This window comes from Onychostruthus taczanowskii, unplaced genomic scaffold (assembly GCF_017590055.1).
Source record: "Onychostruthus taczanowskii isolate IOZ18803 unplaced genomic scaffold, ASM1759005v1 scaffold37, whole genome shotgun sequence".
NCBI classification, from domain to species: domain Eukaryota; kingdom Metazoa; phylum Chordata; class Aves; order Passeriformes; family Passeridae; genus Onychostruthus; species Onychostruthus taczanowskii.
Window position 1 is genome coordinate 3,749,536 of NW_024501126.1, and position 15,026 is coordinate 3,764,561.

The window sequence follows — 15,026 nt, forward strand, 5'->3', positions numbered from 1 at the left end:
CACAACCTCTCTTTTCTGTAGGCTTGCTTCCATAACAGTAATATGCTCAGGCTGCCTCGAACCAGCAAATGGTACATTAACTTCTCTGAAACTGTGTGTGTGAATCTGTGTCCATGTTCTCTTTGTTAGCAGTTCCTTTTTTCCTTCTTTGGTTTACCTTCACATATTCACACAACCAGCAGTAGGAACTGAACAGGGAAAACAAGTCACACATAAAATATTTATGAAAAAAGAGGATAGTTACTTTCCCAGTTTGTCAGCTCTGTCTCAGATTCATCTCCTGGCTAATCTGTTGCAAAGTCTACTTACGTTCTGCAGGAGACTTAGGTTTTATCCTCATACGTTGAGAGTAATCCATCTGTTTGTGTCAGAAGGCTTTATTTAATTCTTACTTTCTTCCAAAGGAAATATACCCTTTGTTTTAATTAGAAAATTGTTAGTTGCACATTTTATCTAAAATACTCTCTTCTTTCTTGTCTCATCTTTGTGCTTATGCAGATTTGGACCTTGTTTATGGAACATAAAAGGATTTTATGTTCCATAAACATAAAATCCATTCTCACTTGTTTGTGTTTCTTTTACCTTCTCGTAGATAATTTCCTGTAACTAGTATTTTTATATTAATGGAAGACTATGCTGGGGGGAAAAAAGAAAGACAAAGATAGGGTTCTACTACTGTTCTCTTTTTGAAGGAGCAGCTGCAAGGAAAACTGGAAAAAAATGCCTGCAGTCTCCAAACAGCATCCTTAAACTACAGACACAGAATAAACCAAATACAACAAACCAGTGGGTTTTTTTTATGCATAGGCAACAGTTTCTATTCCTTTGACACCTAGACACCAAATGTGGAAAACAGGCACAAACATTGTGCTAGATCTCTAATTAATTGTTTCAAATTATTTTCTCAATATCTAAGATATTGAGTGTATCTGAGTCAATTTAAAGCCCTTCATGTTATAGCTCAGAACAGGTTTTTTCAAACAATGTTAGGCTCAGTGAACTACAGCCCAAACACATCTTCATCAAATTTAGTACCTAGACCAACACCATGAGGCTAGCATGAGAAGAGTGTCAGGCTATTCAGGTGAGGGAAAAACAAAGTTGGGAGTGGAACCATCTAATCATAGCTGGACTAAAAGCCTGAAGAAACTGGCTTTTCATTTCTAACCTGCACTCTACAGTCATGGAGGAGGCAAAAGCTGTTAGAAAGTAGGTACAAACTGTTTAATCCCCTCTGCTTTGATCTGTGTTTTTGCATAAGGACTGACAATGGAACTGCAGTGATTGATAATGCATTGTCTGCTTCATTTTCTGGTGCTGTGCTGGAGCCTCCTGTTCAAACACAGCCTCTCTCCCACCTCATTTGCAAACCAAAGGGTCCAGTAAAGGTAATAAATCAGTGCTATTGCTGCATGGGCACGGCATCATTTATGTATCATCATCACAGTCAACTTCCATGTGCAAAAACATATTGAAGCTTGTCTCTTGTTAGCTGTGAATAATAGGTCTGTTGGGTGCTTACCAATAAGCCCCAGCCTTTAAAACTTTTGGGGTCATCTGTTATTTCTCACACACTGGTGAGAAATATCCTGAATTTTGGAGCAGTTTGGCACTAAAGGAGGAATCTCTATTTGTTGTGTTTCAGTAGTAAACAACATTGTTCTCTGTCTGTGAAAGAGAGAGCAGTCTGCAGGGTCTAGAACAAGTTCATCAGGTCTGACCTAGCCAGAACCTGTGATAGAAAGCTTAGTGATCTTCCTTTTGTCCACCTCAGAAAGATTCTGTTAAACAAAGATTTATTTCCAGCAGTTAATGATGAGAATTATAAAATTAGTACAAGCCAGGAGAATTTCTAAATTATAGAATAGACATGGAGCATGATTTTTAGAAGGGCATTTAATTCCCCTTTTCCAGTTTGCCTGTTGTACCTTCACACTTAATTTCCTTTTTCTTCCGGAGAAATAACAAAAAGAAATATTTTAATGGAAAATGCAACTATTGCCTCTTCACAGAAAGCTTTACAGGTACAGCAGAGAAATAAAAACACATCAGGTGACTTTGAGGCTGTATTTCAACGCTGGTTAAACCAGCATTTTAATACTCCAGTCTTAATTTTAGTTTCCATTTTTAATTTCCTTTGAAAGTTATTACCTTTTGCAAGCCATTTGGATGAAACATTGAAGTGAAATTTCAGTTATCTTTAGGTTTACTAGGGACAACTTCAATTTTTGCATCTCTTATACCCTCACAACAAATTCTGAATTTTCAGCCTTTTCAGTCAAATTCAGGAGGAAAGAAATATATAGGAAAAGTCTGCAAAACACCTGTTTTTCTGTGGGATCCCAATGTGCCCAGTTTATAACTCTGTGAACTCAGGAGTTGATTTGAGGTGGAAAATGTCTCAGAGGCTGTGGCAACTGACTCTGGGATTTCTTGGTGCTTTTCAAGACTGAAGAAGTAATCATTACAGCAGCCGACCCGGCATTGGAAATGCAAGTCAGATCATAGAATAACATCTGGCACAACAAGTGCAATGACACCAGAAAGCTCACCTGGGGAGTTGAGGTACCGGTTTTATTTTGAATAGGCTCTTCCAGAATTGTAGCAGAGTTGTCATTGGTCTTGTAACATTAGAAGAGAAAACACTGCCATGACAGTTTTAAAAAGCTGTGACTTATTCTTCCTTCACAAAAAGGTTTTCTGTGATAATGGACTGCAATGGACTGGAGACTGGTGCGAGAGCAATGACCATCCCAAATCTGCCGCACTACCTCTCTATAAGCTGTTTAGGACTATGAAATCCTGATACTATTTTTTTTTTTTTAGATTAACTTGACTGAAATAAAAATGACAGGAAGTCACCTGGATTCATCTAGGAAAGAGAACTCCGCATAAAAATTCTAGAATAGGAAAACCAATCTTAAACACTTAGAATTGCTTTTAAGTGTACAATATGATCAAAGAGAGAAACTGGAAGAAGTTGGATAAAGCTTATCTGGGGATGTTTATTCCACAGCTGTATACCTGAGCTTGCAGTCGCTTGAGTGGTACTTCAATCATATCTGTGTTTCGTTCCTGGCAATAATATTTCACAGAAGTGAATCAGAGCACTTGCTGTTGCTGCAGCAGCCTCAGCAGAAATGTCCCGGAGTGTGCAGCACAGACAGGGAGCATGTGATCAGACACTCACTGCTAATGAACTTGTGGATGGAGCCCCTGGAAGAAAACACAGGGCACTGCAGAGTTAACCTAGGCAAGGGCCGTTTCTCCGTCGGATCCTGCTGCTTTTCAGGGAGCTTCCTTTGCAAGGTATATTTTGGAGGAGCTGTGGGAGGGGGAGATGCTGCTGCTGCACGTTCAGTGCAAAGCCCGTGGCTGTGATAGGCTGGAGGGACATGGATACTCTGCCTATATATGCTGGCAGCTGCATCCTCTCTGCTTTGTATCTGTCACTGAGGAGAAAAGAAGGGCAGTGAGAAAGGCAGGGGAGAAGCAAAAACCTTACCAACTCGTTGTAAGTAATATTCTTTGTCCTTATTAAATTCAAGTAGGTGCTTTTGTATTAATGCAACAATTGGTTATGGAGAGTGGGATCTCAGTTAATAAACAGCCAGCTTGTGTTATTTTAGGGATGATGTTAACAATAATAACATTTATTTTTAATCCAAATTTGCACAATGTAATGTACACCTATTGTGTTGTGTTTGCTTTTTGTTACATCTGATGTATGTCAGCTGTAACTGTTTATATGCATTTATGTAGAATCCCATGTATACAAAAGTTTCTACCTTGCCTTTCCAAGTACAGCAGTGCTTGCAATAACCAAGCAGAACTTGAGAAATTCTCTGCCAAATATTCTGAATAATAGAATTTCAAGATAAATTAAATGCATTACTTTTTTAGGGTGAAGTTTTCCTCAGAAATAACCCTTTCCCATCACTGTAGTAAGACCTCAGCAGGGAACATTATGAGGTTGCAAACACTGTGCCAGTGACAGTAAATTAATACAGCCAGCAACTTCTGGAAAATGCAATTCTTTAAATAAAATGTAGGGGCTATAACATATACTCCTAATTCTTGACTTGTGCAAAGGTAGAAATACAGTGTAGATCCAGTTCCTTTTTACTTGTGCTGAAGTAAAATCCATCCTTTGGCTCTTTTTCTGGCAATATCCTATTGCCAGCAGGGGAAGTTCAGCTTAACAGTGGCAACAGCTGCAAAAACCTTCAGCTGGGTTCAGTAGCAGGAAGTTCTCGTGGCTTCAGTGGTGTCACTGAAACACCATGAGCCCTTAAATTACATTTTGGTCTGCAACAATCAGTTGGCAGAATAGAAAATGTACTTGACTCATATTGGAAAGAGACGCAGTTATAGCTGTATTTGCTCAAAAAAAGTAAAGTTTTAGGTGCTATTAATGTGTCTATGCATTCTTCCTGTCTGTACTTATAAACAGGAGCTTCTAAAAGATTTTATTTTGTTAGCTGTTGTTTATTTTAGTTTGATCAACTGGAGAAGAGGGATACATAAAATTACAACGCATCAAATATACCTCTCTCCTCATTTGTTCTGCTTTTCCTCTTTTCCCTCTTTCTTCTGCTTTTTCATCTTTTTTACTTTCTCATAATGAATTTCCTGGTAGCATTTAGATATATTTTACATTCATATTTAGTAAATATGAAAAAACCCACCCAGATTCTAAAATCATAGACAATGCCTTTTAACAGAAATAATGAATAAGCTGAATGTTACCAACAAAGTATTATACCTGTAAATATCTTTAATAATTGCTTGTGTGTAAATTACTCATTTGTATAGTTCAGTTTCAGATGAAGTAGAAAACTGCTGGCAAATGAAGATACGCAATCTCAAGACCAGCAACAATTTTCAATAACTTTAGTAAAATAAAATGTGTCTGTATTCTAATTTCAGTGCTCTGAGGTAGAAGAAGTAGTTTAAAAAAAAGCAACAAAGGATATGTCAACTTTAGATTGTGTAGTATACTTGTCCTCTAACAAATTACAGCAAAATAAAAGACTAAGGAGTTTATATAGGCATAAGTAAAAAAAAGATATACTGATGTAATTTAAGGTTTAACATGTTTTTATTTGGTTTTACCTGCAGTTTAGAGCAGAACTCAGTCTTTTCCAGTAAAGTCGTATTTGATCAGAAGTATGCAGTGGTGACAGTAGCCATTGATTCTTGCTGGGAACAAAAATGCTCAGGCAGAATATATGCTCATTAAAATTGTATTTTATCAGTCAGAGTAAGGCTGTCAGTGAATTTGCATACAGACTGCTCACAGTGTGGCAGAGGCTGATAGTTAGGCAGGGCACCTCCTGAGAAGCTGTGCTCTCCTCACTTGGAGTTCAGCTTGCACATACTGAATATGCTGAACCTCATCCTGGGAAGTGTGGGATCTCTCAAAGTGTGGTGACTTTCTCACTTTTTAGAGGCCTTCAAGAAGATATACTCCTATTAAATACTTTAGAAAGAGGATTAGCTTCTCTGAAATTTCCCTTTAATTTTGGAAACTTGGCTTGCATTATTTTGCAGTTTAAGTTCCTTCAAGTGGATATTTTGACTGCATGCAGACTGTAACACACATCCCTTCAGAAAGTACAGATCCTCTCTAACAGCACTTTCATTTTAAACCCTAAGGCGTGAGTTCTCTGAAATATTTTGCTTTTTAGAAAATCTCTATATTTTAAAAATATACTGGCATAGAGGGAAGGTCTCTCCCTATGCATTGTGTTGTTGCATTGTACATGAGTTTTATGTGTGTGCAAGTGGAGATATTCTGTACTGGTAGAAAGATGAAGTAATTTGCATTTTGATAGTACTCACTAGTGAGCATTACAATTGTCTGCTGGAGATGGCTTCCATAGCAAGTACTACTTTCAAGCAGTGAAATGAGATCTATAGCAAACAGTTCAGGAAGAGAATAAAAATAGGGATGAAAGGGTAATGGGTCTTGTCAATCACAGAGGAACAGATATAACATAGGAGATGAAAAGGATGACCACTGTGTTCCTGCAAGGAGTATGCCTTCACAGTTCCCCCGTGAGATACGTGTATTACTGTAGGTAGGGAATTTTAGGAAGGAAGATGCATGAATAGAAAAAAACAGATTTTTAATTTCTTGGTGTAGTCTTTGGAGAAAAAAAGGGTTAAATACTTTGCTTCAGATTGAAGCAGTTTGACATACTTCACTACATCAAACTGAATTGTCAGAGTATTAGAGATTAAGTAAATATTAGTTCATATCAATTTATAACAGTGCAACCACTGTAGCACATTTGGGATGAAAGGCTCAACCTTTGAATCTTAACATTTAAGCTTCTGGGTTCAGTTACTTCCGTGCAAAACAGTGGGTTTCCCCTGTAATTTAATTTTTTACCTGAATTTTGCTATTGCAACAGTGTTTAATGACAGAAGCAGTGCAGCCAAAACAATGCTAGGATGAGCCAGTGAACCACCCATTCTTGGGAAGAAGTAAAGTTACTCGATAACAAAACAAGATCAAAATGTTTATTTTGTCAAATTGGGTTCCATAGAGATAGACTAAAACCATAGAATGTGTATCTGATATTTAGATATAATATTTTATTTGCTTATCCTGATATCCAAAAATAACTTTGTCCAAACTTCTAGTAATAAAAATAATAATATCAGCATACTGTGTAGCAACAAGATGATGTAAATGTCACAACCTATAAAACATACCATGTATGTTCTGGTAATATAATTAAGTTTGGTTTTTTTTTTTGTTGTTTTTTTTTTTTTTAAATAAATTATTTTTTTCTGTGTGTTTATGAGCTGTGTTGAGCTTACACATAATGTGATTTAATTTATGCCATTTGATTAGTATTTTCGGAAAAGACCACGTGATCCACAGAAGTTTTTATGTTAAGTGGTCCCTTTTATTTCATTACTACCAGGTAAAGCTAGGGAGTAGTGTAGTGATGCTCTTATGCAGTGATGCTCTTACCCATCTTGATGCTGTACTTGGGGTTCACTGGAACCACAGATGTGGAATGAGATACTCAGCTGAAGTGATCTGTGTGTAGAGGTCTGTAGGAATAACTGTAGCACTGTGGTGAGCAACAGCAGTGCTGGAAACACCAATCCTCATGTTCTGAGTCAGTTCAGTCTCAGGCATCTCCCACTAATTTGTCAGTTGTTTGTTAAATTCTTTTTTTTCAGCTTTCTTCTCTGAAATCAGAGGAAGAAATAACAGATCATCTCATGCAAGTTCTTTAGGGCATGCTGTAGCAAAGAATCCATGAATAAAGTAGCATAAAAGAAATAATAATAGCGTGACTTAAGAGTTAAGTTAGAGATGCATTGAAAAAGAAGTGCAACAGTACAGTATTTCAGTTTCTTCTGGCAAAAAATATCCAAACCAAAGAACAGAGCCTTGGTGTGTAATTAGATTGCTGCCACATAAATGCATATTGATTGCTGCAGTTCATGCTGATTTCTTTAGAGAGTTTATTAAAATGTTGAGCAATGAACAAAGATGTGTTAAATGAAAATGCACATAAGATTTGGGGAGTATGTAAGAAATTGAGTTATCCTGATTTTAAAGGAATAGAAACAAAACTGCTCACTTAAACACAGGTTTTCAAAAGAGAGTTGACACACAAAGCTGCCCACTGCACATTCTAAGGACTGTAATGAGCACTGGTAATGTATTTCCAGCAACGTAGTAGGAAGATATGAGAAAGGTCCTAATACCCCTTTATGAAAGGTAGAGACAGAGACAAACACTTACATGATAATGAAAGATAACACTAAAACTGTAGTAAAATCGCAACAGGAGCAACCATCTCTGGGGAATCTAGAAGTCCCTACTGTGCAAATCCTTGCTCTCCCAAGTGTTTCATGACATACAGCAGCACCCTGCCTTCTCAAATAGAAGCAGCAGCTGCTCCACACAAATCCCAGATCCTCTGTTTGTAGCAGCAGAGACATGTCTAAGACTGTGCTTATTAATGTCTTTTTCTTGTGATGTTACAGTACTAATTCAAATTTAACAAAGCCCAGGAGGTTCTGTTTTCTCAAAATTCTCAGTTAGAAATCATTATCACAAATACTTGCTATCTGAAAAATTGTCTTCTACTTATCTGTTATTCACATTGTGCTTAATATAATTATTTCCTTACCAAGTGAAGATCTACAGGTGTGTGAGCTAAGCACAATAGTTCTTGAGACCAACAGTGAGTATCCTTTTTTCTCTTGCCAGTCTTCTGACTGGATTCCAAAGAACAGTATCCCTCAATCTGAGATTATAAAGACTCTGGGACACTTTTTTGGTACTCAGTGGATAAAAAGTTTCAGCCATATATTATTCACTGAGTACTCAAAATGCACAGCTAGACAGAGTAATAAAATTGGGTGGGCCAGGGTGGCAGGAGCAGGTACTGTTATATCATGAATTTATGTTTGCAGAGCACTTTGCAGACAAGCTCCAGCTCATCTCAGCTGAGCTGTGTATCACCTTGGGTGTGCTCACACAATTTGCCTATCTCAAAGAATGCCTGGAGCTGCAGACCAACGTCTTGGAAATATGGACAACCCCAGACAGAGCTTCCTCACATTCTCCTGCAAAATACAGTACAGATCAGCTTGAAGTGAATTCTTTTTGAAACCTCACAAAGTTTTGTAGATGACAAAGCATGTGCATTTGCAGTGCAAGAGTAAAGAAGCTAGATCTTGAGGCAAGACAGGAGTTGAGAAACAGCTAAAATGACAGGACAGTAGAGTGGATCACTGTGATTATTATAGCTTGTTATTGCAGATTATAATAGAGACACACAGCAGGCTGTTTTCTTACACTTCTTCTCCATAAGGCAGGAGGGAGTGGATTATGTGCCACTTAACAGTGCCACATCCTTGTGTCAACCAGCAGCTGTAGGAAATAAATCTGTAATTTTTGAATCTTCATCAGTGTGCTTCTGCTGTTCTTCTGTGCTAAATTTATTCTCTATCTGTATTAATCTAATCTACTCATATCATGACCATATGAGTCTTCCTATAAATCCTAGGAATAACAGGTTTAAAACTAGTAAAATTCCCTTTCAAAAATGATTGTTTTTTCTCCTTCTTTTCAAGTGTTTTTCTGAGAATAGGCCCTAAACTCTGATACCCATGGATGCTGCAGAATTCCGCAGGAGAGGGAAGGAGATGGTGGACTATGTTGCAGATTACCTGGAGAAGATAGAGAAACGACAGGTATTCCCAGATGTGGAACCAGGATACCTACGGCCCCTCATCGCAGACTGTGCACCTCAGGATCCTGAGAGCTTTGAGGATGTCTTTAAAGACATTGAGAAGATCATTATGCCAGGGGTAAGAAAAATGGAACTGTAGTGCAATGTTCAATACTGCATTTAGGTTTTCAAACACCTTAAAGAAAGTGTGGGTTTACCAACATAAGTACCCACACTGATTAACTTTTAGAAGGCAGGAGTCAGCTTTGCATGTTGAATGTGATCTAACTAATGTTTTCCATTCTTCCTAGAAATAATCAAATCATTCTTTTGCTTCATGCATGTTTTACTTTTGAAAATAATTCCCTTTCCTCCCTTGAACTGTTCAAGACAAAACTTCAGAACTTTCAATTTCATGTGATATTTTTACTACTTTCATAGCAAAGTAAATATTTTACAAAATAGTATTTTTATTAGTCTGCTGTGCCCAAAGTGTGTCTTCAAGCTGATCTTTAAATGTTAAAATTCTCTTAGGAGACTTCTTTTTATTAGAGAGTTGACTAGAAAGGATTCTTCCCAATACTTGTTCTGTTGACATAGTCTCTTAAATGTCAACTGCTTCTCGTAACTTCTAAGGCAGACGACCACTGCCTAAATAGTAGTCCTTGAATAGATCAGATTTGGACAGACAATGCAGAACACTTGGCAAAGCATCTGGCATTTTTTCAGGCCTCAAATTTTCTTGTTTTTCCACTCATGGAACACCTTTTTTATTTTAAATATGTACTTGTCTCCTTAGGCCTTTAAGTAGCTTGAAGAGAACTGAATTAGTAGATGTTAATGAGGAATCCCTCCTTTGGATCTCTTCAATAAACACTTTGGATTTCTTCTCTAGATGCGGCTAGGTTGTGACGGGACTGGACATCACAATCGAAATGGCTTTAGTCAGTGTACTGTGATGCCAATTCCTTTTCATTGACCAATGCAAATATTTGATATACAATATAATTTTATCTTGTTTTCCTTGGAGCCAGCCTACTGTACTTTAACAGGCAAAAGCTCCAATGAAGTCAGTCGAAACCTCTGCACTCTTTTCAAGATTTTAGGATGAAATCTTAAATCCAAGGGAATTAAATCAATGCAGATTAGATAAGAGAATTATGCCCAACGCATGCAAATACTTTAATTGCTTCTCATAGATACAATTGCCCTTTCTTTTTCGTTGGAGGAAAATAGTAATGTCTGTGAAGTAGAAGAGAAAACACTTTGAACACCTGAGAACTTTCAGTAAAATAATAATGCATTAAAAAATAAGAGATTAATCACTAGAGAGTAGAAAGTGAGACACTGAATTCCAATTATGTCATCAACATGTCATGTTCTCTCTTAACTAAATCGACTTTTTCTTGATATTTATGTGCCCTGCAAATAAATTTACAAAGTGATACATTCTGAAGAAAAATCATTGTATCCTAAATTTTTCCACTGGTGTGAAATGTTAGAGACACAAAGAGCACAATATAAATCCCAGTTCTTATAGTAATGGGCACAGAACCACGAGGTTCTGTATAGTAGAGATTGGTTGTATCTTGAGATCATTTGATCCATCTCCTCTGCTCAAAGTTGAGTCAGCTAGAGCAGGTTGTTCAGGACTATGTCCAGCTGGTCACTGAATATCTCCAAGGATGAACTCTGCTGTCCTGTTCCAAAGTTGGATCACCCTAACAGTAAAAAAGCTTATTCTTATGTTTAAGTGGAATTTTCTCTATTTCAGTTTCTGCACATTTCTTGTTGTCTTGTCACTGAGTACATCTGAGAAGAATCTGGCTTCATCTTCTTTACATCTTTCCATGAGGTGTTTATACACATTAACAAGGTACCCCCTGAGCTTCCTGCAGGCTGAACAACCCCAGTTCTTTCAGATGCTTGTCACATGACAGATAGAGCAATTAATCATCTCCATGGTCTTTCACTGGAATCACTCCAGTATGTCTTTGTTCCTAGTACTGGAAAACCCAGAACTGGATGTAGCATTCCAGGTGTGGCCTTTCCAGTGCTGCATAGAAGGGAAAGATCAACTCTTTTGACCTTCTGGCAGCAGTTTTGTTACCATGGCCCAGAATGCTCTTGGGTCACAGTGTTTGCTGCCAGGGTGCATTGCTGCCTCATGTTCAGCTTGGCCAGCAGGTCCATTTCTTCTGAGCTGCTTGCCAGAAGCTGATCCTTGCTCTGTATGGGGCAGGGCGTTATTTCTCACCAGGTACAGGCTTTTGCATTTCTTTAGTCAATTTCATGAGATTCCTGTTGGCCCATTTCTGCAGAGAGTTAAAGTCCCTTGGAATTGCAGCATGACCACACAGTGTATCAAACACTCCTCCCAGTTTTATATCATCTGTAACATTGCTGAGGGTGCACTCTATCCCATCATCAAGGTATTTAATGAAGTACTGGCCTTTCCCCTTCATTCTCCATGTGATCTAGCCTTGAACAGTTCCAGGGATGGAGCACTCACAACCTGCCTGGGCAGTTGTTTCAGTGCCTCACCACCCTCACAGTAAAGAAATATTTTTTCAAACATATAATCTAAACCTACTCTCCATTTAAAATCATTCCTTCTTGTCCTATCACTACATGCCCTTGCAAAATGTCTCTCTCCATCTTTCTTGTAGGCTCCCTTTAGGTACTGGAAGGCCACAGTTAGATCACGCTAAAGCCTTCTCTTTTCCAGGCTTAGCAATCCTAATTCTCTCAGCCTGTTCTCACAGGAGAGGTGCTCCATTCTTCTGATCATCTTGATATCCGCCCTCTGGACTCATTCCAGTAGGTCAGTGTCCTCCCTTGTGCTGGGGATCCTAGAGCTGCACACAGCAGTCGAGGTGGGGTCTCACCAGAATGGAGGAGAGGTGCAGAATCCCCTCCTTTCCCCTGCTGCCCACACTGCTTTGAATGCAGTCCAGGGCACTGCCTTCACCGCTTCTTTCCTGTTGGTGAATGTGCAGTCCCACAGCATGTCCCACATTTTTGTCAGTTCCTCCACAGTTTCCTGTGGTAGGTAATTATCAGTGCACTCCAGAACCCTCCAGACTGTGTCCTGCTGTGCTGTCTGTCCAGCAGATGTGAGGACTATGACCTATGAACATGAGGTTTCTTCCAGATGTCTGAATGCTGCACTCATGTGCTTCTGATCAGGTGGTCTGTAGCAGACACACACCCCCAAATGTTTCCCATTCCTATATCTTCACCAGTCCTGACTCACAAGTTCTTGTCTGGCTCATTGTCCATTCTCAGGCAGAGGCCAGTGCATTCCTGCTTTTCTCTTACATAAAGGACTATCCTCTGCCTCGCCTTCCTGGTCTGACTTCCTGAGGAGCCTGTCCTCATCTGCTGCATGCAGCACTTCAGTCATGCGAGCAATCCCACAGCATCTCTGTGATCCCAGTGAAATCACAGCCCTGTACCTGCACACAGCCTTCTGTTTCCTTCTGTTTGTTCCCCATGTGTTGTGCCACAGCTTACGGGTGCTTCAGAGAGGCACCCGTTTGTCTTGATTCCCCAGAAAAAATGTGAGAACTCCTCTGTTCTGGCCCTGCCCTAATGCTGACCTCTCAGCACTTCCCAATTTATGTAGATATACTGGGGATTGGTCTGCTTTAGCCTTAGCTTCTTTCTGAGTTCTCTCATGTCCATGTTATCCTTCCCCCTTTCCTTGCCAGCTTGGTCCATCTTCTTCCCTTGATTATGGGTTTTCCTCTCAGTCCTTCATCATTCATAATTTAAAGTTCTTCCTTACCAGGTTATCCAGCCAGTCTGCAAAGATGTTTTTGCTCTAATTGTTCTGGTTATATTTTCCCTTAATCTTCTTCCCATGTTTTTCCTGACAAGAATAACATTTAAAAGTACATCTAGTGTTTTTATCTATAGGATTTAGCCACTGTTTGACCCGGGAATGTCTTATATCCATTTTATAAATGAAGAACTTCACAAAGAGCTTTTTCAGAAAGAATAAGTAATATGACATATCATTAACCCTTGTTTTGCCTGTAAGCTATTGGTGGCTCATAAGTGATTCTTGTTTCATTCATGCTGACATCTTTACTGTGTTAGTTTTTTCAGATACTCGCTACTTACTGTATGACTAAAAGTGTGAAAATGGTGTTCGTTCAGAAGGGCAGGGATCAATTGTGTAAAGTGATAATAATGCAGTATCTATTGCTGTCTTCACCCTGTAGGAGAAAAGCGTTCATGAGTAGTGAAACATCTTTAATTGTGAAACGTAAGGTAGACCTTCAAAGGGCAGTCCACCCAATGATAATGACAATAATGGCACTAGGTTCCTGATTCTAACACAGAGACAGAGGGAATAACTGCAGAACTCTGATCTCCACAGCAGGCAGACAGTAGGAAAGGTTCTGCATGTAAACATGTCAGTCTCCTTTCACTTTCAGATTTGTTTTGTTGTCCTTCTTTTTTAGAGCCAAAAATGATCAAGTAGTTGTAACTGCAAACTCAAGATGCTAATTTTCCTCCCATTGGATCCATTAATCTATGAACTTTCAGCTGAAGTGCCTGTCCTTAGTGTGTGGTAAAGGAAGACTATTTCTTAGACTAAGCAAGCCAGAGAAAGACATCCTTAGAAGAAATCTTGGAAATAGAATGTCTCTGAGAAGCACTAGAGTGGTAATTAGAGTGAATCCAAGACGTTTGCATCAGCAGAGGGCAAAAAACCCAGGCATCAATTATGTCAGGCTCTTTGCAATATCTGACTAAGTGTATCTGTTCCAACATGGTGAAAAAAAATAATTTTACAGCTGCTTCAAGGGACGGGGGAAGGGGAGGCAGGAGGAAGAAGCACAGCTGCACTTGCCCCAGGGCTTTTAGCTTTTTCGATTTGTGTGAGTGGTGCAACTGGAATCTGCTGTGTTTCATCAAGCAAATGGCTCCCAGCAAGCAGTCAGTTTAACTTGATTAACCTAAGATGAATGTCACAAGTCTTACAGATCACAGAGGATTAGAGCTGGGGAGATGAACAGTGGCAGCTCTGGCTCATTACAGGCATCAGTGAAAGTTTGTGCCTGTGGATCTTATCGGGGACCACTGCTTCTTGAATATTTTATTGTTTTCCCTTGGAGAACCACGTCCTATCCAGGTTTTTTTTTCTGATTTGTGAAGGAAGACATTTGCCACAAGAGCTCTAAAACTTTGTTACAGCAAAGAAGGATATCCTGACCAAATATGAGATACAGCTGAAAAGATTCACAGTGGATTGTCTTTGGATAAGTGATTTGACAGGTTTCAGCCTAGTGACCATTAAAAATTAAATCTTGAACATAGCAGGTACAGGGCTAGTTTAGAGAGTGGAAAATTGTCATGGATAGAAGATGTTTTCCTGTGAAAGAGGTGGGCACATTTGAAATTGGTACACTGCAGCAGGGAAAGTGATACCTGATTCACTCTGTCAAGAGTTTAGACAGTTTCCCCTTAGCATGGATCACATCCCTTAAAGAAGAGCTGGTTGTTGGCATGAGGAAGGTTAGAAGATGAAAGAAACAGATTATTTGCTGCATGCAGAACAGTGTGGTATAGCAATTCCTGAGTTAGCTCTAGAACCAGAAACCTTATCACAGACTGGGAGAGAGGAGTGTAAATGCTAAAATTCATCAGAGAATGAATGTGGAACAAAACAGCACAGAAACACTGAACTCAGGTAAGAGATAATGTATGGTCATACTATCCTCCAGCTGTAATAGAAGAATTCCAGTACTAAAAAGGAAACAAAATGATGTAAGAAAAGGCTAGCCTTTAATAACTCGGCAG

General features: G+C 38.9%; 1 protein-coding gene across 1 annotated transcript in view; it reads left to right on the forward strand.

Moving 5' to 3' along the window:
• Positions 1 to 9,135: 9,135 nt before the first annotated feature.
• The window catches only part of DDC (dopa decarboxylase), a 46,533-nt gene continuing 40,642 nt past the window's right edge, over positions 9,136 to 15,026 (forward strand). The window contains 1 exon segment of the mRNA XM_041411785.1: positions 9,136 to 9,351. Within this exon segment, the coding sequence (XP_041267719.1) occupies positions 9,151 to 9,351 (201 nt within the window). The 5' untranslated portion in view covers positions 9,136 to 9,150.